This window comes from Tachypleus tridentatus, chromosome 2, assembly GCF_004210375.1.
Source record: "Tachypleus tridentatus isolate NWPU-2018 chromosome 2, ASM421037v1, whole genome shotgun sequence".
Classification (NCBI taxonomy): Eukaryota; Metazoa; Arthropoda; class Merostomata; order Xiphosura; family Limulidae; genus Tachypleus; species Tachypleus tridentatus.
In genome coordinates this window covers 54891224-54917035 of record NC_134826.1, presented here as the reverse complement: position 1 = coordinate 54917035, position 25812 = coordinate 54891224, and the positions used below count along the sequence as shown (strand labels likewise).

Below are 25812 nucleotides of genomic sequence, written 5' to 3'. Positions count from 1 at the left end.
CGCTTTCATTGAGGTTACAGATTTGATTTATAAACATGATTCCCAGAGATGTTAAATATTCATTGTTACCCTTCGGCCAGGATACCAAAATGTTATATACATGTACGAATCACAGTTCGAGCGATTCTGTCCATACTGTATGTGTCGTAGTTTGTGTTTTTCGTCAATACTGTATGTGTCGTAGTTTGTGTTTTTCGTCAATACATTATGTGTCATAATTTGGGTTTTTTGTTTGGTAATACTATACGTGTCATAGCTTGGATATATTTTCTGTCAATACTGTATTTCTCATAGTTTGTGATTTGTTTCTGTCAATAATATATATGTCATAGCTTGAGTATTTTTGACAATACTGTATGTCTCATACTTTTGTTTTCTGTCAATACAGTATGTGTCATAGTTTGGTTGTTGTTTTTTTCTATCAATACTTTATGCGTCATAGTTGATGATTTTTGTGTCAATATTGTATGTGTTATAGTTTGTGTTTTTTTCAGTCAACACTATATGTGTCATAGTTTGGTTGTTTTTTCTTTCAATACTGTATGTGTCATAATTTGTGATTTTCGTCAATACTGTATGTGTCATAGTTTGTGATTTTCGTCAATACTGTATGTGTCATAGTTTGTGATTTTCTCTGTCAATACTGTTTGTGTGATAGTTTGAGTTTTTCTGTTAATACTCTATGCGTCATAGTTTAGTTGTTTTTGTCATGCTGTATGTTTCATATTTTGTATGTTGTTTTTTTCTTACTGTATGTGTCACACTCGGGTTCTTTTCCTGTCAGTACTATATGTTTCATAATTTCTATTTTTTGTTAAAACTGTATGTGTAATAGTTTGCGGTTTTCTTTCTCAATACCGCACATGTCATAATTTGGTGTTTTTTCTGTGAATACAGTGTGTGTCATAGTTTGGTTTTTTACAGTGCTGTATGTATTATAATTTGGTTGTTTTTTGTCAATACTGTATGTGTCATAGTGTGATGTTTCTCTTGTGAATACAGTATGTGTTATAGTTTGTTTGTTTTTCTGTCAATACAGTATTTGTGATAGTTTGTTTTTTTGTCAATACTGTAGGTGTCCTAGTTTGTTTTTTCCTGTCAATACTATGTATTAAAAAAATTGTGTCTTTTCTTTTAGTACTGTATGTGTTATAGTTTCGTTTTTTTTTCCTGCCAATACCGTGTATTTAATAGTTTGTGATTTTTCTGTCAATACTGTACGTGTCATAGCTTTTTTTTATGTGAATACACAATGTGTCATATTTTGTGTTTTTTATCAATACAGTATGTGTGATAGAGTTTGTTTTTTAACAATAATGTATGTGTCATAGTTTATTTTTTCAATTTTTAGCGTTATTATTTTTGTATCGCAGTTTGAGAGTTCTGGTTGCTTTCGTGTGCCATAGGTTTGATCTTTTCTGGTATAGTGAATGTGTATGTTTGATATAGTTTAGGATCTTGTGGTAGTATTTGTGTTGCGGCTCAGATATTTTGTGGTACTGTTTAGGTGTATGTGTCATAGTTTCTGTTTGTTTCTGGAATAATATTTGAAACTTTAAGAATGGTTTCACTTTGATATTTAGTAAATAATCAGTTCAAAAACAGATTCACAGTAACTTCTACAGTAAGATACAAAGGTTCTTATAATTAAAATCAAAACTTGACTACCGTTTAACTTGCTGTTATTATATATTGAATCATTTAAAAATCTTGTCAACAAAACACAAAAGTTGATTTTATAAAAACCGATTTAAATTAAGTAAACGTTTTCAAGAAAGCTTACGACGGAAAAACTTTAATTTTTACAGATACAATTTGAAGGAGAAGCGACAGATGGAGGATTTGCTTTAGATGACATTACTTTCTACGAAGGAGCCTGTGACAGTAAGTAAACCAGTTATTTACAACAATGTACACTGTGACAGTAAGTAAACCAGTTATTTACAACAATGTACACTGTGACAGTAAGTAAACCAGTTATTTACAACAATGTACACTGTGACAGTAAGTAAACCAGTTATTTACAACAATGTACACTGTGACAGTAAGTGAACCAGTTATTTACAACAATGTACACTGTGACAGTAAGTAAACCAGTTATTTACAACAATGTACACTGTGACAGTAAGTAAACCAGTTATTTACAACAATGTACACTGTGACAGTAAGTAAACCATTTATTTACAACAATGTACACTGTGACAGTAAGTGAACCATTTATTTACAACAATGTACACTGTGACAGTAAGTGAACCATTTATTTACAACAATGTACACTGTGACAGTAAGTAAACCATTTATTTACAACAATGTACACTGTGACAGTAAGTGAACCATTTATTTACAACAATGTACACTGTGACAGTAAGTAAACCATTTATTTACAACAATGTACACTGTGACAGTAAGTGAACCAGTTATTTACAACAATGTACACTGTGACAGTAAGTGAACCAGTTATTTACAACAATGTACACTGTGACAGTAAGTAAACCATTTATTTACAACAATGTACATTGTGACAGTAAGTGAACCAGTTATTTACAACAATGTACACTGTGACAGTAAGTAAACCATTTATTTACAACAATGTACACTGTGACAGTAAGTGAACCAGTTATATACAACAATGTACACTGTGACAGTAAGTAAACCAGTTATTTACAACAATGAACATTGTGACAGTAAGTGAACGAGTTATTTACAACAATGTACACTGTGACAGTAAGTGAACCATTTATTTACAACAATACAGAGTGTGAAAGAGAGTAAAACATTTATTTCTAACGATAGAGACTGTGACAGTAAGTAAATAATATATTTACATGGGTATTGTTATGTTGAGCAGGACCACATGTGTAAATAAGTATTGTATTGTTGAGCAGGACTGCATGTGTACATAGGTATTGTTATATTGAGCAGGATTACATGTGTACATAAGTATTGTATTATTGAGCAGGGTACATGTGTACATAAGTATTTTTACGTTGAACAGGACTACATATGTTAATAACTATTTTTAGGTTCAACAGGACTACATGTGCGCATAAGTATTGTTATATTGAAAGGGACTACATGTGTACATAATTATTGTTATGTTAAACAATATTACAGTTGTACATAAGTATTGTAATGTTAAATAATGATAGATGTGTACGTAAGTATTGTTATGTTGAACAGGACTACAGGTGTACATAAGTATTGTTATGTTGAGCATGACTATATGTGTACATAAGTATTGTTATGTTAAACAGGATTACATGTGTACATCATAAATATTTTTATGTTGAACAGGACTACATGTGCACATGAGTATTGTTAAATTGAGCAGGAGAACATGTGTGCATCAGTATTGTTATAATAAACTTACTAAAAACTAAACTAAAAGTCGTGGCAGGTTTTCTGATTTGAAAATTCTCTTCGCCCTACTTGTGAAGTTGAATTTAACTGGGCTAGTGATTAGTGATTGATGGCTAAACGGACAAGATTTAAAGTTAACGAGAGTACACTGCCATCTGGTGGCAAAGGTCCGTTGGTGGTCCGCGAGAGACCAAACATTTACATTAGAAAAAAAATCACAAGATCTTTCACACAAGGTTTTTTTGCCCCTGTATTTTGTTTTCAAATAATCAATATATGTATTTATTCACTCCGCTAATTAACACGTAAGAGTGCGATCGAACGCACTGACTGTTTGTACGCTGCTCGTCCAGAGCATGTACCGGAAACAGTCACTGGTATATTTTGTCACCCTGACCTCTTTCACTGAGGCACGTCAAAAACCACTATCCTGGGCGGCGTCAAATCCACCGTGACAGGTAGAACGATAAGCTTTCTAGGAAAACGCCGCACAGATGGTAAACAGTATTACATGTGTACATAAGTATAGTTATGTGGAACAGTACTATATGTGTACATAAGTATTGTTATGTTGAGCAGCACTACATCTTTAGAAAAGTATTGTTATGTTGACCAAGACTACCTGTGTACATTATTATTGTTTTACTGAACAGGACTACATGTGTACATAAGTATTTTTATGTTGAACAGGACTACACGTGTACATAAGTACTGTTATACTGAGCAAGACTACATGGGTACATAAGTATTTTATGTTGAACAGGACAGCATGTGTACTTAAGTATTGTTATATTGAACAGGACAACATGTGTACATCAGTATTGTTATGTTAAACAGTACTACATGTGTACGTAAGTATTGTTATGTGGAACAGGCCTGCATGTGTACATAAGTATTGTTATGTTAAAATTGACTACATGTGTACATAAGTATTGTTATTTAAAGAGGACTACATGTGTTTATAAGTGTAGTTATGTTAAACAGGACTGCGTGTACATAAGTATTGTTATGTTGTGCAGGAGTACACGTGTTCATAAGTACTGTTATGTTAAAGAGGACTATATGTGTAAATATGTTTTGTACAAAATCAGTTTAGCTTGGTTATCTTACTTGTTAAATACATTGAACATAATGAATTATTTCCCGATCATTTAATTTATTTCGCCAATTTGCTAACATTATCAGTTTCTTATCATTATCCCTATAGATGGCAGTATTTTAAGACCTTAACGTGAAAGATTTCCTTGATTCGTTTATTTCAGTTTCATCGCTAGACAATTCGTTAGAATACAAGCTGCTGTGGTAGCGTTAACTGATGATTTAACACGTTTATCAGAGTCATCTGTTTATTATCGACGTGTTTGTTTATAGTTAAAGGCAAAGCTACACAGCTTAACTTGACACTATTGGTGCTTATTACTAATACTTAACAACGGGTGTCAAAGTATGTTTACCAATATTTGATGTTATAAAGAGAAATATTTTTGTGTTTGTAGCTCGACCAGCTAGAGCAGAAGTTACCAACATTGAAGTGTGACCGGTTTAGGCCTAACGGAAATATGTCAGAAGACTTTAGCTACTTGTTAGAGATAACTGTCATAGAAGTTTTGAAACTTTTTCTTTTCTTCATTCTAGGCTAGATTAAAATTAAACAGTTGAGTATCTCAGTGAGAAATGCCAGTATTAGTTTTAGTACATTTTACCTGTTTCATGTTTATATAAACACAAATAATCTCTAAGAAACGGAAGGATATAGGGCAGTATGACGTAAATAAACAGTATTTCCTTTTTATATACGTTTTTTGTGATATGTGAAAACTTTAAACTTTGCAAAGTGAAACTTGGGTTTACAAAAGCACGTAGAGAAAAAATATCAACCTTAAAAATATATCTTCTTCCATTGACTGTCATGGTTTGTTCCCATTGTATTTCATGACAAGTTAAAATAAAATTATAATAATATATCTTCTTCCATTGACTTTCACTACTATACAGTCGAAGTTCTGACCAATGAAAAGCTGTGAAAAAGTTCTATTTTTAGTTCGGAAGTAATTGTTATATAATTACCCGGTGAGGAGAGAAACACTATTTACTGTTTGTCAGGCTCGACTCGTAATATTATGGTCGCGGGTTCGAATCCCCGTCACACCAGACATGCTCACCCTTTCAGCCGTGGGGACATTATAATGTAACACAAATCCCACTATTTCGTTAGTAAAAGAGTAACCCAAGAGTTGGCGGTGGGTGGTGATGACTAGCTGCCTTCTCTCTAGTCTTACACTGCTAAATTAGGAACGGCTAACGCAGCTGGCCTTTGTGTTGCTTAGCGCAAAATTAAAAAAAACAACAACAACTGTGTGTCAAAGTCCGTTTAAGCATTATATTTTATAATGTGTTGTATTTAATGTGAAAATTAAGATAAAATAAATATTTACAAATTTACTTTCAAAATATGATAATTTTAAATGAATTGACCAAAATATGTTCTTTCCAACATGGCTAACATTTAAAACTTTCAACAATTCGTGACACGTGAGATGGAAACTTGTTTACTAAGCTATTCTTAGAGAGATAAGTTCGTCCTTGACCAAATTTTGTCTCTTTTCATATAATAGAATGATACAACAGATAATCTGGCTTATTCCAAGGACTGCTCGTGAACTGATATAGCAAACGACCTTAACTTCTGAACGGATGTTTATAAACAACTCACAAGCTAACATTTAATGACTCTTAACTTTACACTATTGGTGGTTATTACTAATACTTAACAACTTCTTTACTGGAGTGTTTATTTATTATTTCAAGGTTTAAACATCATATTAGTATGTATTGTTGGGTTTGCATTTTGCAAAAGATAAAAATATTGTGTAAGTTCAAAATTAATTGACGTATTCATGATAACAAGAAACTCACTTGAAGTAAATGTATATTCTAAAGACGGCTGAATTGGTAATAAAACCTAAACTAAAATAAGGTACAGAACCTTAATAAGGTCGAAATTTTGTTCTGTACTTAATTTTAATTAAAGTTTTAATACCCGTACCAGCCATCTTTAGAATACACATTTACTGAGGCCTTAACTTTCCATTTCGTCCGATAGGTATCAATAACACAATTTAAGTTTCATACTTGTTTACAATAAATATTCGCGATTTTCTCTTCGAGTGACTTTCCAAGGTGTGCTATTTTGAACTGCGTTTTCAATGCAGGTTTCATTGGAAACTCATACTCTGATTAATAATTCATTATTACAAATTAGAAATAATCTGTTTATGAAAATATGCGTATATGTAAAAGAGGAAGCTCACCTAAGTTCCACTCAAGGTAATACATAATAAAGAAAATCAAGATTAGCTCAGATTGAACATTTAATATACCATTAAGAGTAAAGCTATAAATCAAAAGAAATATAACATAAAGGCATAGTTTACATAGCAGAAACGAATTATCCCATGTGAAGTTAATACACTCTGAGGAAAAGTAATAAGGTCACTTTCAGGCTAACTATCTTTCATCATGTTGTGTTTATAGTCAATATTACTTCAAAACAATGCACCTGTTCTGGTGATTGGCAGCAAATATGTCTATAACAGTATCAGTATCGAGTTGTTTTGCCCTCCTGGAGTTTACTGATATGACAGCAAGGTTGCTGGTGCGGTTGTTACCACTGCTGTTGTCCAAGCATGTCTTGAGAAGCTTCAGACATGAGAAAAAATTCTCTCACAGGCAGCTGAAGTGACAGGCAGGGTCACAGCGATGCATACAAGTTTGTGGAGATCCATGAAGACATCCTTGTATGGCTCCAGCATGGTTGCAAGCTCCAATGGTGTAGATACTTCCTGCTCCTTGTCTTTCTTCCTGACAATTAGCCTGTTCAACTGGTGGACCTCCACTGCGAGGTCATCCTCTGCCACACCATAGTTTGCTGCCATTCCTAAGAGTGCTTGCTTGTCCAGAAATGTGGAGTGTTTGGGGTTCAATGCAGTTGCACCCATCAGAACACTGCAGGCATCAAAGGAGAATCTTCTATTCAGCTCGTTGAGCATCCTGTCCATGATGGCATAGAAGGTGTGTCTCCTGGCATCTGGTGTTGGTTCATCTCTTTGGCCAGTACTAGACGTGATTATGAATCGTCCAGGTGTCTGGAGGCAGATCGCTGTCCACCTTGATGCACCGTCTCAATGCAAATTCCCACTTTCTTACATATATCCTCAGCAGACTCTTCCAAGTCTTTCCATGCTTCTTCAGTTCTCATTTCTGAGAGACCAGAGATGACAGATAGTACTAGGTCCTCTGCAGGTCAGGTGACTGGAGATGGTCTGATAGCTGTTTTGTCATCAGCAGTAGCTTTTCCATGGCCACTAGAGTGGTTACGAACTGCTGATCTAGGAGGATGTACAGGCCCTTTGATTCAGTGGCTCTGTGGACATTGTCCCCTTCCACAAGACGCTTTAGGGTTGTCACAATAGCAGGGAGGGTTTTTTTCACAGCCAGACAAGCAGCATGTTGGAAGGCCCATCTTGTGTCTGACAGTCGATTCAACTCTATATGCTGGTTCACGGGTTCAAACTCCTTCTGTACCTTCAGAAATTCTTCATGCACAACAGATGTAGAGAAAAATTTGTACAGCTTCTGAATTGTCACAAAGAACTCTGCTGCAGCCTGGACGTTGTGCACACAATCAACTTGCACAAGGTTGAGCCTGTGTGCATAGCAGTGGACATACACAACCTGAGACACCTCTCTCCTGAACCTCTCCTGCACGCCACTGATGTTCCCACAATGGACAGCTGTTCTTGTTTGCTCACATCCTTTGTTTCATCCACCATTAGAGCAAAATGCTCAGCTCCATGATCTCTTTGCTGATATCCTTCCTGATCATTCCAGCTATGATGTCAAGCAGTTCGTTTTGGATATCATGGTGCGTGTACTTGGCATTGCCAGGACCACTCAGCTTCTTCTTCACGATTTCTTCATACCTGGAAATCATGTCAAGAAGTTCCAGGGAATTGCTCCTGTTATCTGACTGACTACCTTCCCTGTGACCTCTCTGGACTTCATTCTGGCAGGCTGTGTAGAGCAATGCATCTATCACGGCTCTTATGTAATGTCAGATTTTCTCCACAGTTTTAGCATGGCTTGCATTGAGAGCATGTTGAATCCTTGCACCCTTTGTTTTCTGCAATTTAAACTCTGCCCAAGCTTGCATGGCAAACTTGTGTCCTGCAGAGTTATCATGGGACTTCAGTGACGTGGTCGCCTTCTTCCCGTTTCGGAAGCTTTCATGGGTGAAGGACTTCTCAGTTTTACTGAAGTGTGTGTGATTGAAAAGACGATATGCAAAGCAGAATGCAGCATCTTGGGTCACAGAGTACTCCAACCACGAGTGCTGATCACGCCAATTCTTGTTGAATGACCTTGACTGTGTGTTGTATTCTGTGGCCGAGTATCTCTTCAAGTCTGGAGAGGTAGGACCACTATCTGGAAGCTGGCTCAGGTCCTTGGGTCCTGGTGGTAGTTTTTCACCTTGGGTGTGAGTGGTGCCCTCTTGCGGCCGTGGTCCCACACTAGTCGTGTCTGCATTCTCACCATCTCGATCACCACTGTCCTCCTCACTTGCACCACATGTGTTTGTAGGGCCATCTACTCGCTGCCTCTTCTTGGGTAGCAGGTAGTGTTACATAATCGACCCTATGTGTAGTATGACCGGTTTATGTTTTGATGGGTGATGTCTGACTCTTGTCTTGTGTGTTGGTGTCCTTGTTTGAAAACGAGTCGCTGATTTTGATTTCCTTTTATTAATCCAAACTGAGTGTGTGTTCCAGTGTGAGGGTGAGTACCACAGAGAGAGAGAGCCGCGTGAACAAAAACAACAATAAAACTGACAGTAATTTCGGTTTAAAATTCTCTATCCCCAGAGGAGATAACCGGGGGATGCTCAGAAAGATAGACTTTCTCTTCGCCCCGCTCACGAATTTAGAATACGGTAAAACTACCCGAGAAAAAAAAATCGTGACAAAAACGAGCTGATTGCGAACCCAGAGCAAGCAAAGAAGACGAAAAACCGGCGATCTAACACCAGACACCCAAGGTGATGCGTGAGTTAGTGATACCACAAAACCAACGGCGATGCGTGACTTAGGGTTCATCAGGGCGGCTGGGATCTATAGATCCAATGCCAGAATTTAGATGTGGGGGAAACGGGAGAACCCCCAGAAAACCCACTTTCACTAGCTAATGCCAATGATCCAGCTAGTGCCAGTTTGGCTCACAACATAAGAGTGGGGGTCGCGCTAGGAGAAGAAAGGGGCCGAGTCACGATAAAGATCTAGCCTTTTCCTTAATTTTTGAAAGCCATCGAGAGGTGGTGAGTTCACTGCACTGTGCGGTGAAACTCCAGGTTTGGGTTCTAGAACTTGCCCGTGTAGATTCTGTGTCTAACTTGAGATGGCTCACAACATAAGAGTGGGGAGTCGCACGGGGAGAGGAAAAAGGCCACAAGTTCTTGCCCTTTCCATAACTTGTTAAAGCCAAAGATAGGTGTTGAGTCTACTGTACTGTGCGGCGAAACTCCAGGTTGGAGTTCTTGGACTTGCATATATAAATGCTCCGTGTATTCTTTAGTCGACTGGGAAAATTTGTCTTCTGCATATTTTAGTTTGAGTAGCTTGAGAGATGGTACGAAGTTTGTCAGTTATAGTTGACTTATCTGAGTGGGTAACTTGTTTAGTTTGCGTCTGAGTGAATTTGGTGAGAAACTGAGACTTGTTCTGAACATGATTGGCGGTCGTATCGTCGACTGTCTGGGAATGGTTATCAATCTTCATGGTGAATGTTTGAATTGGGTTGGATGGCGGCTTCACAAGAAGCAAATTTGACTAGAGACTGTAGGGGGTGGAAAAGCGGATTAGATTATACATTAGGCGGCGGAACAGATACTGGTTGCTTGTTTTTTTTGAGCGAAATCGGGGACGTTCGGCACTAAAATAAAAAATGTGGTAATAGCAACCATTACGTAGAATGGTATTGGCAGAATGTTTAGTGGTTGTTACTATTTTCATGAAGCTGGTCGCTTGTTTGGTGGATTTCGAGAACATTCGATGCACTGCGTACATCTTGGACGTTGTTTGACTTTCAATGGCGCATTTGATTTCGTCTGGATGAATGGAAGGATGTATCCCTCTCAGGAAAACAGAGAAAAGGCTAGTTAGGCTCTTGGTGGGTGAACATCTGATATTAATGTGGGTATTCCACGGCTCACAAAAGTAAGATAGGTCTGCAGGCGTTGACGGTTGGATGAGAATTCCCCTCGGCGAAGGATCCGTGTTCTAGATGGGTCTAGAATGTCGCTTAGTCTGCGCGATAAACGTGTCAATTTGAAGAGGCAAAAGGTGGAGTGGCAGGCCGTCGACGATTCCCGGCGGGACCGGTGGCGAGATTGGCACAGCAGGACCAGGTAATGAGAATGTCATGCTGGTATAGCAGAGGGAGAAAACACGTCTGACTTACTAGGTGTCAAAGCTGGAAATCAGTGAATGAATGCCGCGTAACAGCAACAACAACAAAACTGACAGTAATTTCGGTTTGAAATTCTCTATCCCCACAGGAGACAGAGATAAATGGGGTTGCTGAGAAAGATGGACTTTCTCTTCGCCCCTCTCATGTTTTTAGAATATGGTAAAGCTACCCGAAAAAAAACACAATAAAACCATGCAATATGAGACACTAAACTCACGAGAAAAAGGCAAGCAGACATGAAGCACAAAAAACCGATCATGAGCACCCGGTTCGAGTGGATACCACAAAATCAACGGCCAATTGATGACAAAGGGTCATTCAGGGAGGAGTGGATGAATAAATCCGATGCCTGGTTTAATTTAGAGTGGAGAAAACGGGAGTACCCAGAGAAATCCCACTTTCACTTCCCATGCCAATTTAATTGGGAAGCGCCTGAGCTGACCGCAGAATCGAAGAACTTGAGATGAGAACTGAAAAAGAAAATATGGTTAATACATATACCAGAATTTAGGTGTGAGAGACATAATAAGGAGACTTATGGATGCACCAAGTACTTGGTGTGGCAGCTAATATAGGGAACTGTTTCGTGAGAGAATTTCTTACGTGTGCAGACTTGTAGTATTTAACAGCGAGTTTAGGAAACCTAGTATTTATTTTGGGTAGTGCCTGTAGGGAATCTAGGTATGATAGCGGAGTGTATTTAGGCAAACGGTAGGCTATTCTGGTCGCCCCGTATTGTATGGATTCTAATTTTTTGAGATATTAGGTGACATGTTGCATGTGACCATGGAGCCATATTCCATGAGTTAGCCGTACGCAGAGCGTACACCATGGTCAGCGGCTCGGTGATCATACGCTTAAGGCGTTCGAGGCAGGAATCGCGGGCTCGAACAAAGCAAACCCGTGGCCTGGATATTGAATGGTCATAGTGACACCAAAACAAAATGTCTAAATTGCAGTTTACCTTCACAGAAAGGCTGGTTTCTTTATAAGTTCACATTATTCATATAGACCAAACTGTGATTGTGATATTGTTCTCATTATTATAAGTGTGACAAGTACCTGTTACAATAATGTAACTGCTACATTACATTAAATTAGGCACTTCTAAATAGCCCAATGACAATTTCAAAATTTATTCTAGAATTGTTTAGCAATATTATTTAGGTCAGTTAACAAAAATTAGTTGGTCATTTCTAGATGTACTGGCCCAAGTGAAACATGGATATACTTACGCAAGTTAATTATGTAAATTTGTGTCATTTGTAGATATATTCTAGCCCAAGTCAATCATGTAAAACTGTTATTTCTAGATATATTAATTCTAAACCTGTACACTTCATAGACGTACCATCATATAGAAATATACACTTTACAGATGTAGAATCATATAAACCTGTACACTTTACAGATGTAGAATCATATAAACTGTACACCTTCACATTTATCATCATATAAACCTGTACACTTCACAGACGTACCATCATAGAGACCTGTACACTTCACAGACGTACCATCATATAGACCTATCTGTGCACTTCACAGACATATGATCATATCAATACGAACACAGTATCTTGACTATGAAAAGCCAAGTTGTTTAAGAACCAATATTACTGCTATAGTGTTTCTCTGAAATACTGTAACGAATTTACTCTTGTTTTTTTCTAAAACACTATAATCAACACCATTTACTACTGTTGTAATTTCTTTAATAACATATATTTTGTTTCCACCATTACTACAGAAATGTATTATAATCACTAAATGACTTCAGTTAGTAAAAAAACAACATAATTATGGCAGATGTTTTGTAAGTTTCTTATGTATTTGCAAACCAATAAAAGAAAAACTTCCACTAACACTATTCTAAATCAATGTATTTGATGTTCTTTAATCTTGATCTTGTGGACAAGAAAAACAACAAATAGTAAGGAAGAAGTTTGTAATTTTATTTTGCTTCAGTAATTATTAATAACTATACAACCAGAAACAGTGTACGAAGTTCACTGTGCAGCATAGAGAATGAATGGATAAAGGAAAATATTTGGATGAATGCTAAAATAAGGAGCCAACTAATATTTCATCATTCACCATTTAGTTATAAAAATCTGTTTTTAAAATAAATACACAATAAAATAATAATGTTTTTTAAAACTAGATTAGATACAGAATACTACGATGACGTCTAAAGTTACTCTGTACATTTTATATTAAATTCTAAAAACAAAATAATTTTTATATATTATCAATCAAAAGTGTACATACAACAAAAATCTTATAACAAAAAAAAAAAATTACGTTACAAATGTTTGATTCATAAATCTTAAAAAACCATAGTCAAAGATACTGTTTTTCTTCTTAGCAGATTTACTTAATGTATACATATAGGTGGTTTCAATAATATTTACTTAGTGCATGCAAATGGGTGGTTCATATAACATTTACTTGGCATGTGCAAATGAATGGTTCGTATAATGTTTACATGGTGAGTACAAACAGTTGGTTACTGTAACGTTTACATACAATTGGTTACTATAATGTTTACTTGAATAAAACAGGTGTATAATATAAATGGGACTTAGTATTTCAGACATTTTAACAAAATAAAATGATACTTATTAGTGACTCACATAACAAAGTTCTATACAGCACTTCTGGTCATATATAAAAATAATGTGTACATGCACATTTAAAGTATAGAATATTCACATCTTGGACACCAAAACCTTTGTAGAATATAGAACTAAAACCATATTATCACAATAAAGTCATACCAGTTGAATAGTTGCATGGAAGAAAACCTCACTTTAGGTAAAAACAGCTTACTTAGTTACCTTACACAAGAATGTCATTATATAAGTTAATATTCAATACATAACATGTTCACATACAGTTATCAACAGCTGCTACTGTTTTTATGGTTAAAACCTGATAAACCCAGAAAACAATAAAAATCTTAATATTAGATAAAATAAAAATAGCCATCAAGGGTGCCTTAGATATAATTTCAAAATGAATTTTCATCTAGAACACAAAGTAAAATAAAAATAATTCTGTTGTTGATTTAAGTATCAGAACATTCAAAAATTTCACCAACTTCATTAATACTTTAAGTTTATTCACCAACTTAAAAAAAAAAAATTCCTTCTTAGATTACTTGAGTAGATAACAAAATGTTGCTTTAATACTTTAAAAAACATAACATTTTCTAAACTAAAAATTACTAAAACTAAGTTCATTCATGTTGGTCCCTCGAACTGTACCCAAAGTCTCTTCAGTTAAGCATCAAAAGAATATACACTCAAGGTAGGAACGAACTTATAAAATAAGTTTCAGCTTAATTTCCTATTTATTGTTCAGATTGATAGTTTAAAAATTGTTATAAACCAAGGAAGTAAAAATTTTGAGAAAGATTTTACACCTGAACCTGTGAAATCAGAGTATCACTGGAACATACTTTTGCAAAAAACAAGTTATTTATAGCAATAAACTTTTCACTGTTTAAGTCTATTTTTACAGTTTAAATTCAAAATAGTAAATAACAAATGGAGAACAGGCATTTTGTTTATAGTTTCAGTAAGTTATAGAAATACTTGAGTGTAGCTCAGATCTTGTAAACCTGAAGACATAACTAAACTACATCTTTCTCTCTCTGAACATCCATCAGAGATGATAGATAAGCCCGAACTCTTGGCCAAATTTCATTGGATTTTCTTCCTGTGAATTCTTGTAGCAGACCTGCCTTCCTAGAAACAAGATAACAATTGATATATCAGGGAAAACTCTTCTTTCTAATTCTATCTATTTCACATTGTACAATGAAACAAGAATACAACATGAGTGTCAAAAAATAACCAATTATTTAATAATTATATACACAGCATAAATGTAGTCTGTCAACAATGATTTAAACAAAGAAACAGAAATAAACCATCCATTAGTAATATACCAGAAAACAAACAGAAATAAACACACATTACTGGTGTACCAGGAAACAAAATAGAAATAAACTATATATTAATAGTGTACTAGGAAACAACTACAAATACACCATGCATCATTAATATACCAAGAAAAATTAAATAATCTGTCATTAGTGAAAGAAAAAACAAAACAGGAAAAAATGCATCAGTTGTAAATCAGCATAAGAAATATACAGTGTTATTAATGAAGATGGAAGTTACTTACATCCATAAAGAAAACTGCACTGAAAGTGATAGTGAAGGAAAATTATTGACAAAAAAAAAAGACAACACTAATTCATCAACAACAGCAGCCAAATTTATTTTTAGTAAGACTATTCTGTGTTAAGACAATGACTTTTAATGAGATGAGAAAACAAACTGAAAACCCTTTAAAATGTTGGTTTATTGAAACCATGTTCAACAGCATTGCACAAATTTTTGATTTTATCGGCATCCATTTCAAACTACAGTGCATGAAGTCACCAGTTCAAGTTTTAAAGAGAACAACTCAGTGTTAATACATGTGAATGAACTTACCTTATCACTCCAAACAGTCATCTAGATGCATGCAATGTGACAAAACAAAAGAAATAAAACTTATATCAAAGCATCGTAACAGGCTATGAACCACAACACTATTGTAAGATATCTTGTTCTTTGTTAATATCTGTAAGAATCAGTGATTATCCTAAATTAATTAGTAATTAAATATTCTTTTATCAAAAACCAACAGTTAAGAGATAAAACCAGTAATTCTGGTAGACACAGTGGGTTCATTAGGGCTCCATAAAACTCATCTGTATTAATCAAGCGTAAACCACACAGTTCAATGCTACTTAACAGACACATTTGTAAAAATATGTTTAACTTACTAACACAGTTATAACACTGATAAGAAAGAAGGGAAGCACTACCTGTAGTATTCCAGCACAGGTGTCGTCTGTTTTTTATATCTGGCAAGTCTTGCTCGGACTGTCTCAGGCTTATCATCGTGTCTCTGGATCAACGGCTCTCCGGTGACATCATCAAACCCCTAGAGTAAAACACCACCAAATTCTATCAGAATCATAAAGCTGGAAAAAGAGCACATGGTCTTACTATCAGATATGTGAAAACAATGTGCATTCTTGTTACGGACAAGGAATGTACAATATTTCACATAGTGACCAACTACAGAAGGTCTGTGTACATCCCTCGTTTTATTTGTAATATTTCACTCAGTGACCAACTACAGAAGATCTGTGTACATCCCTCGTTTTACTTGTAATATTTCACTCAGTGACCAACTACAGAAGGTCTGTGTACCTCCCTCGTTTTACTTGTAATATTTCACTAGTGACCAACTACAGAAGGTCTGTGTACATCCCTTGTTTTACTTGTAATATTTCACATAGTGACCAACTACAGAAGGTCTGTGTACATCCCTTGTTTTTCTTGTCATATTTCACACAGTGACCAACTACAGATCTATGTACATCCCTCGTTTTACTTGTAATATTTCACACAGTGACCAACTACAGAAGGTCTGTGTACATCCCTTGTTTTACTTGTAATATTTCACATAGTGACCAACTACAGATCTATGTACATCCCTCGTTTTACTTGTAATATTTCACACAGTGACCAACTACAGATCTGTGTACATCCCTCGTTTTACTTGTAATATTTCACACAGTGACCAACTACAGATTTGTGTACATCCCTCATTTTACTTGTAATATTTCACACAGTGACCAACTACAGAACATCCCTCATTTTACTTGTAATATTTCACACAGTGATCTGTGTACATCCCTCATTTTACTTGTAATATTTCACACAGTGACCAACTACAGAAGGTCTGGATACATCCCTCGTTTTACTTGTAATATTTCACATAGTGACCAACTACAGAAGGTCTGTGTACATCCCTTGTTTTACTTGTAATATTTCACACAGTGACCAACTACAGATCTATGTACATCCCTCGTTTTACTTGTAATATTTCACACAGTGACCAACAACAGAAGATCTGTGTACATCCCTCGTTTTACTTGTAATATTTCACACAGTGACCAACTACAGAAGGTCTGGATACATCCCTCGTTTTACTTGTTATATTTCACACAGTGATCAACTACAGAAGGTCTGTGTACATCCCTCGTTTTACTTGTAATATTTCACTCAGTGACCAACTACAGATCTATGTACATCCCTCGTTTTACTTGTAATATTTCACACAGTGACCAACTACAGAAGGTCTGTGTACATCCCTCGTTTTACTTGTAATATTTCACATAGTGACCAACTACAGAAGATCTGTGTACATCACCCATTTTACTTCTAATATTTCACAAAGTGACCAACTACAGAAGGTCTGGGTGCATCCCTTGTTTTAATTGTAATATTTCACATAGTGACCAACTACAGAAGATCTGTGTACATCACCCGTTTTACTTCTAATATTTCACAAAGTGACCAACTACAGAAGGTCTGGGTGCATCCCTTGTTTTAATTGTATTATTTCACATAGTGACTAACTACAGAAGGTCTGGGTACATCCCTCATTTTACTTGTAATATTTCACACAGTGACCAACTACATAAAGATCTGTGAACATACCTTGTTTTATTTGTAATATTTCACACAGCGACCAACTGCAGAAGGTCTGTGTACATTGTTTTTTCAGCTCTGTTTTGAAACATACTGGAAGAGGTTATGACATATGAACAATTTTATATCACTGGGTTGAAAAAACAATAAAACAGTCCAACAAAATAACCACATCTGATACATCATTACACATTCTACACCAAGACAGTCCAACAAAATAACCACATCTGATACATCATTACACATTCTAAACCAAGACAGTACAACAAATTAACCACATCTGATGAAGAAGTAAAAGATTTTTCCTGCTACTTCATTAGAACAATGAATAATAATAATACTGAACATAAAGAAGAACATATAAAGCTGTGATTAAGAAACAAATAGTCTAGGTTAAACATACAACTTAACATTCGTAAAGTGGCCATTTTTATAGAACATCACAAACTACGTAAATGACTGTTTTATACTCACAGGGACCTTGGGAGGGTTGAACTCGGTGTGGTAGGTCCTTCCACTCTCTGCATGCACCCATCTCCCTTTAATCCTGTCAATGATAACTTCTTCAGGTACATTCAAGTTCAGCACACATGACAAGGAGAAGGACTCCTTAAGCGCCTCAGCCTGTAGTACCGTACGGGGAAACCCTGTTTAGTGGGGATAAGTCAAAAATATGATTTGAAATGAATCTATTCCTGTAATTACTAAAACATCTAGTTGATGTTGAACTGCACCAACTAAAAAGAACCATAGTTTCTTATTTGAAAGTAAACAATGAAATTCTGCACATTTAACATAAATAGTTTTGATAGGGACTGTCAACTCTAACTAGTGAAACATAGAATAAAACTAAACACTTCACAACACAAGCAGCAATGAATAATCAACAACACAGTTAGGTGTAAAATATGGACAACAGTTTGAAAGAAAACTAAATACTTCACAACATTAGCAACAGTGACTAACAGACAACACAGTTAGATGTAAAATGTGGACAACAGTTTGAAAGAAAACTAAACACTTCACAACATTAGCAACAGTGAATAACAGACAACACAGTTAGGCATAAAATACAGAAAACAGTTTGAAACAAAACTAAACACTTCACAATACTAGCAGCAGTGAATAACAGACAACAAAGTTAGGTATAAAATATGGACAACAGTTTAAAACAAAACAATACACTTCACAACATTAGCAGCAGTGAATAACTGACAACACAGTTAGGTGTAAAATATGGACAACATTAAGAAAACAAATAAAATGCTAAAAATTCTACAAAAATTAAATGTTATTTATATGTAATGTGCCACACAAATCCTTAGTTTCTAACAAACATTTCAAAAAACAAACTATGAATTCAGCAGCTTCCACGTCTTGAATGTTTTCTAATAAAACTTAAATTACTTAAGAATAAAAACATTATACATAAAACAAGACTTCAATTAAAGTATAAAGATAAAACTACTTAAACAGAGAGATAAGAATAAGATATAAAATACAATGTTTTCCATAGAAAATTGTTGTTTGTTTCTTTTTAAGCACAAATCTACATAATGGGTTATCTTTACTGTGCCCACAAAGGTATTGAAATCAGATTTCTAGCATTATAAGTCCACAAACTTATCACTGTGCTACATGGGGACAACACAGTTAACAATAACAGCAAACTAAAGGTATTTCTAGGAATGTTCATGCAATTAAATTAACAGAATTATCAAGAACCAACACAAAGATAGCAGAAGGTCTTGTTCACAGATAACCCTGGTACATATTCACACTGTAAACATGTTCCCAGTACAAACATAGTAGAAGGTCTTGTTCACAGTTAACCCTAGTACAATTTAAAATGTAAACATGTTCTCAAATATTGTGACAAAGAATAAATCTAACAAAACCTAAAAAATTAATAATTACATTGTAATCATATTTATTTTACTCTCAATAATCACAAAATAAAACAACAGAAATATAGATGGAGCTATTTTCATTGTGTTTGGTGCCTGAAAACACAATGTTAAATAAAACCAACATCTTTCTTGGGATAATATGCAGTAAAATATTAAACTAAGTAAAAATATCTTATTGTCAGTTTTTCTGTCTCATAAATCTGTTGTCATTTGAATGTTAAGAAAAGTTTTTTTTTTTTATGTGACTGTCTTTCAGCTGATTGAATTTAGAGACAATATGTCAATTATCTGAAGGATTTGCTTTCTTTATACATTTCTGTTTTTATTGTGTTTGTGTTAGAGTGAAGCCACATAGAACTATCTACTTCATTCAACATGGGAAAACAAATCCCAGATTTTAGCTTTGTAATTCTGCAAACTTGTTGCTGGCCTACTGGAGACATACACTTGTCTGAAGATATGCTTTCTTTATACACTTATGTAATCTCTGAATGTTTTCCTTCTATTATTTTTTGAAACCATTTGTGTCTGAATCCCTTTATATGTTTCATATCATTCTGGTGATACATACAAAAGCATTTCTGTCAATTATTCCAAGTTTGTTATGTACTGCTAAATTAGGTGTTTAATTCATTCATTAACAGATTGAAGAGGTTTCAACACAATATCATTAGAAATAAATAAAACATTTGATCTACGAGTCATGTTTACAACATACAACATGAACACTGTCATGTTTACAATAACATACAACATGAACACTGTCTTATAACATTCATGTGCAGTGCAGTGTTCACGATGTACAATGTATACACCATCTTATAACATTCACAACATATAACTTGTACACTGTCTTATAATACTCTAAATCAGCAATTCTGAAAAAGAATTCAACATACATCTGGATTAAAAATACATTTTAACCAAGTTCTTTTACAAGTATAGATATATTTATACATTACAATCATACCATCCAATAACCAGTTATCACCCTTCAGATGGGAATGTAATTCTGCAAGAACCAACTGTACAACAAGATCATCTGGAACCAATTCTCCTCTTTCAATATAATGACTGGCTTGAACACCTATAACTAAGTTGAAGATTAGAAACCATTATCATATGCCGTTTAAAGTGTTCTGTTAAGATTAGAAACCATTATCATATGTTGTTTACAGTGTTATATTTTATTGCTCCTTGTAAGTGGCTTAGTTTTTAAGCACAAATGAATTTTAGTAAAACTTGCAAAACAATTAGAAATAAGCTACCAAAGAATAATTATTTCTATAAATAAACTACTGTTACAAATGTCATTCAAAATTCTGAGCCATTTACAAAGTGCTTTACTGCAGTAAAAAAACAGGTATGATATATTCTGATATACATGTACATTAAACCTGTTATAAAAACAGGCATGCTGTATTTTGATATACTTGTTCATTAAACCTGTTATAAAAACAGGCATGCTGTATTTTGATATACTTGTACATTAAACCTGTTATAAAAACAGGTATATTGTATTTTGATATACTTGTACATTTAACCTGTTATTTTGTATAAAATGATTTTATATTTTAGGCTTCATGAAGCAAAAATATTATTCATTCACTGAAGATGTTTCCCACTTCTTTAGATACAATATTAATTTTGTGCACTTCCACCAGTTCCCTCTGGCTGTAAAACAATCGATTAATTTACTCTAGATATTAAGAAAACTGACAAATTACTTAATTTGCCCTAGAATGATGAAGTTAAGAAAATGAATACAATGTTTGAGGTTACAATTAAAAGGGTTTAATGTACAATTATGTTTATAATTAAAGTATAAAAATGTGAGTAAATATCAGAATAATTCACTGGAGAAGATGGTGCATGTTCTTTTGTTTGTTTTCAAGACTGAGTTAGCTCAAGTGAAAGAAGGTTACTTTATGTCTGTATTAAAGCTTCACAAGTCAACTATCTTCCTGTTATCCACAACTGTATTTAAACATGTGCATATGTAGGATTTTAATTCTATTTTATTCACCTACAAGTATTAAGTTTAAGAAATAAGTAATAGATAATTGATCTAATTAGCATTTACTTAGAAAATGTTGTTTTTCACTTAACAAATTACTTCAAGCCTTGCAATTGTCTCCAACTTTTAATTTAAAATTATAATAATATTTACACTACCTCCCATTAACACTGCAATTGTTTTACCATTTTATGTTAAAACACCTGACTTAAATATGCAACAATTTCAACCACTCAACACATTTAAAAACCCAGTTTTTTATTTCTAAACATCAGTACAAAAAACAAACATAATTTTTAGAATACTGCTGAAATAACAAAAAGAGTAAAATTTCAGTCTTACACAATTACTTAATTCATACGCACTAAACCATAATAAATATAAAGACGTTTACATGAGGACACTTACATTTTAACTAAATTAACCATCTTTTCCAAACTAATACTAGAACTTATAATTTAAAGGTAAGTAGTTGAATATAAACAAAATACATATTACATAGTATAAAAGATCTTACACTAGTGTACCTTGGAGATTTGAAATAGATTTTTAATTAGAAAATACATGTGTAGTACATCAGTTCATCCAATGGAAGCTAAAATCAACATTCTGCCAAATATATACATGTACATATTTTAGAATAGCTAACACTAATAACACCCTTATTTTAAACACTATTAATTTTAAGCTGTTCGGATTAATGAAATCATAGTTTCTTGTTATGAAATGCTTTAATCTTACTTGTTCCATCCAATTTGTGCTCTAAGCAGGTCTCCACTGGAAATATGTCTAAAAGCAAAATCGCGCACCATACGTGAAGAAATTGTCCCCTTACCAGAACCTGGGGGACCCATTATGACAGTTCTGAATAGTCGCGAAATCATTTCTAACCTTAACTTTTTCGTCAGTAAACTTTGTTATACACGTAAAAACATAAACAATAAAAATTACATTACAAATAAATAAAAAGTTCGTGTTAGAAGTTCTTATATCCTCTCGCCTATATTACTTTGAATCGACGGATATATTAATTAAAACTGGTTTACGTATAAAAAATATATTAACAATCACTTGGTGCTTTTTAGCCAACTAATATTTCAAATTCAGAAACGTAGGGTTCGTGATTCTTATAAAATAATTGTACTTTTCAAAGTCTCATGAAAACGAAACAAAAACAACAGAAAATATCGTTTACGTCACTCTAAACTTGCATAGTTGACTCCAGTGCGTTCATGGTAAGTTAAACGTCCAGTAATGAGGGCGCTACTGTCAAGCAGAACAAACTTTTATTTTGTAGGCACTGCGATAAGATTATTTAGATGTTTACGAAAACAAATGTAGATAATAATATGATTACACTTTTTAAATAACACAAGTACAAGCTATATTGTTCACTGGTTTATTCAATTATTTCAACTCTCCATCCCCTTTAAACTACTGAAGCTTAAAGGGTCTTTATAGTAATTACTCAATTAAATTTAACATTAACTTTAGGACAGGAGAGGCATTTTATTCGCAATTTATCGCAATTTTTTTATTTTTTCAACATTAAATCTTTTATAAAGTAAATCAAACAAGGAAATCAAATTAAAAAAAAAACTCTTTCATTAGCAAAGAAATCTCATCATAGCCTTGTGTTTTTGTCGATGTATGGTGAAACAACGGCAAGTCTACAAACTTACAATACGAAAAACCGATGAGCAGAACAGAGATAATCTATTACGTGGCTTTGAGGTTAAATGAAAAAAAGTAAAGTAACTTTTGCTGTTTTGCATTTCTAAGACTAATTTCAGCCTTTTGAAAATTAAATGTTAGTTTCTCATAACAATTTACAAATATAGAGACATCTATAAAGTTTGGCATATTTTAACCATTTTGATAGATATAGCAACAGGAAAGATTTCAACATTCCTTCAATATTATTTTTTTTTTAGAGTGAAATTAAACAAACATTACCTTTTTTGTGAGATTTAACATACATCTCAGTAGATGATCGGAAAACATAGAAACTTGCAATGCAAACATTTAGGGTTCGATTCCCAGTGATGGACATAGTGCAGTTAGCTCAATGTGTAGCCTTGTACTAAGAAAATAATAAAGGTATAACAAGTAACAGTTGCTCGATCTTTACGAAATCATAGAGTTTTATTAGGTGCAATCTCAGGCCCAATGAACACAGAATATTATTAACTATTAAAATTAAGAGCTGTTCTGGCAAAAACAAAAAGTATTTTTTGGGTGAAAACAACAATGAAATCTAGAGATGTAAAGAGATTAAACACAGTTGATATGATCGAGCTTTATTAGTGAATTTTACAAACAATAAAGAGGAATGCTCACACAGAGCTACGGAGAAGCTGAAGAAATTTATTTCATTAATTTAGAATGTTTGTACTAATTTACACAAAACCACCTTCTCGTAGTAATTCTTCAGTCTTAACTGATAAACCAGAGAAAAGACAACTGGTTAATAGCACTCATCCTTAGTTCTTGGGATACTCTTGCCTGACTGAACAGCAGGATTAAATGGGTACTCTCACGTCTCACCAACGACCCCCCCAAAAAGAGAGTCGTGTTTTGTTTTTTTTACCATAAAAGGACATGAATCAGGGATCGTAGGACTCACAGTCAAAAACCTTTTCGGCTATGATCGGATCCAAGCTAAAGTACCGGATTATTGTATTTTTCTGTGCAATATACTTGATAATATTAGGTGGACTATGATCAGTATTATATTACTCTAAACAGAATACGAATATGTTTGTAAAAACATTATATTTTAATTGAATTCCACGTACGAATTGTTTTCTTCTGACTCCTGGTTTCTTAAATAAAACATTAAGTGTTTAAATGTGTATGTGTTCTTTAATGTTTGAGGATTGTGACGCTGTTTGTGAAAACATCTATTTAACAAAGATACCAATACTTTAATGGCACGTACTACAAACTAATACCCTTGTGCGTTTGTATGCTAACTACTCACAGTCAGGTCTAAGCAACTTATATCTCTACCTGCGTTTTAACCAGATTTTATTTAGTTTACTGTTGTTCACATTTCTTTCTGAAATTTTCTTAATATATCAGAAAATATAATTCTGAATGGGAACGACACCTAAAGGAAAAACACTGCACATCTCTAAGTTAAGTAGCGTCATCTGGTAAGTGTAAGTAAAATATAAATCTTTGTATTTGACATTTTCTTTTCTTGAGCGAACGGTTGAATTTTCAACATTTAAAAATAGATTTTTATACAAATAATAAATTTAATAAAACAGCACACAAGTGATGTGCCACAGGAACACAACCAATACATCTCGAACATTGTGTCACAAGAATGCTGTATACAATTATACTGTAAAATTTATGTTTAATTCACAGAACAATGCCCCTAGCCTGTTTTATTTGATATATATTTGTTAACAGATATATTTAGTTAATAACAATAGTAAACACGAAAAAAGACCAAGACGGAACCGAGACGGGTGATACGAAAAAAAACACCCTATATTCGAATTACTACGCATGTTCAATCAATATTTCAAACCCAAGCAAATATATCGATCCTATCAAAACTTAAGGAACTCTACGATGTGACCAAAATATGTGTGATAGAAATATGCTCTGCATAATCTTCGAGCACAAGAAGTGTGGAAAACTCCACAAACTGTTTTTAGGTAATTATTATAACATTTACATCAACTTGGAAAACTAAACAGTTATTTCGATGCTAAAAAAAAGTCAAACCTCATTTAACTCCAAAATAGTTTCGACAACTCGACAAAAAACAGACAATAAAAATAAACTCGAAATATCACATACCTATTAACACATGATTTGGACTAAGTTTAATATATAGAAATGTAATTTTCACTATGCATTAAAAAAACGTTTTACCTAAGATAAAATAATTTGTGATTTAAATAAAAGTTATAATGCGAAAGATCAGATGTGACACAATGTTTAGTGACGCGTCAGTAGAGATAAATGGTATAATGTTGGTGATACATCTGGTTTGTTCCTGTGACACAATGTTTGTGACGTATCTGGTGTGTTGTTGTGACACAATGTCAGTGATACCTCAGAAGTGAGTGATCCTGTGGCACAATGTTGCATCTGGTGCGTTCCTGTAACACAATGTTAATAACGTGCCAGTCATGTTCCGATGACACAATATGAATGACACATTGTTTGTGCTCTTATGACACACTGTTGTCGATGAATTAGCTGTGTGTCATTTCATAAAATCAGTTCTATACATTTATTTTTAAATGTTAAACAATCGATTATCCGATCACAGAAATATTTTGTCAGTTTTGAAAAAAACGACCAGACGACGCTAACAAAGTTGGCCTCCTGATGAGACAGCAGTAAGTTTATGGACATGCAACGCTAAAACCGGGAATTGACTTTATGTGGTGGATAAAGCAGATAGATAGTCCAATGC

The 25812-nt window shown here is 34.1% G+C and overlaps 2 protein-coding genes across 5 annotated transcripts in view; one reads left to right on the top strand and one right to left on the bottom strand.

Moving 5' to 3' along the window:
- The window catches only part of LOC143243855 (MAM and LDL-receptor class A domain-containing protein 1-like), a 57845-nt gene extending 52523 nt beyond the window's left edge, over positions 1–5322 (top strand). For all 4 annotated transcript variants that reach the window (XM_076487586.1, XM_076487582.1, XM_076487583.1 and 1 more), the window contains 2 exons: positions 1809–1884; positions 4857–5322. In XM_076487586.1, coding sequence (XP_076343701.1) covers positions 1809–1884; positions 4857–4897 — 117 coding nt within the window. In that variant the 3' untranslated portion in view covers positions 4898–5322. The remainder of the gene's footprint in view (positions 1–1808; positions 1885–4856) is intronic.
- Positions 5323–12812: 7490 nt separating this feature from the next.
- On the bottom strand, positions 12813–22281 carry LOC143243854 (GTP:AMP phosphotransferase AK3, mitochondrial-like). The gene is given in 6 exon segments (XM_076487581.1): positions 12813–14630; positions 15764–15882; positions 17916–18088; positions 20322–20444; positions 22110–22129; positions 22131–22281. Coding segments are annotated over 6 exon segments (672 nt in total). The 5' UTR covers positions 22253–22281; the 3' UTR covers positions 12813–14515.
- Between the last annotated feature and the right edge of the window lie 3531 nt (positions 22282–25812).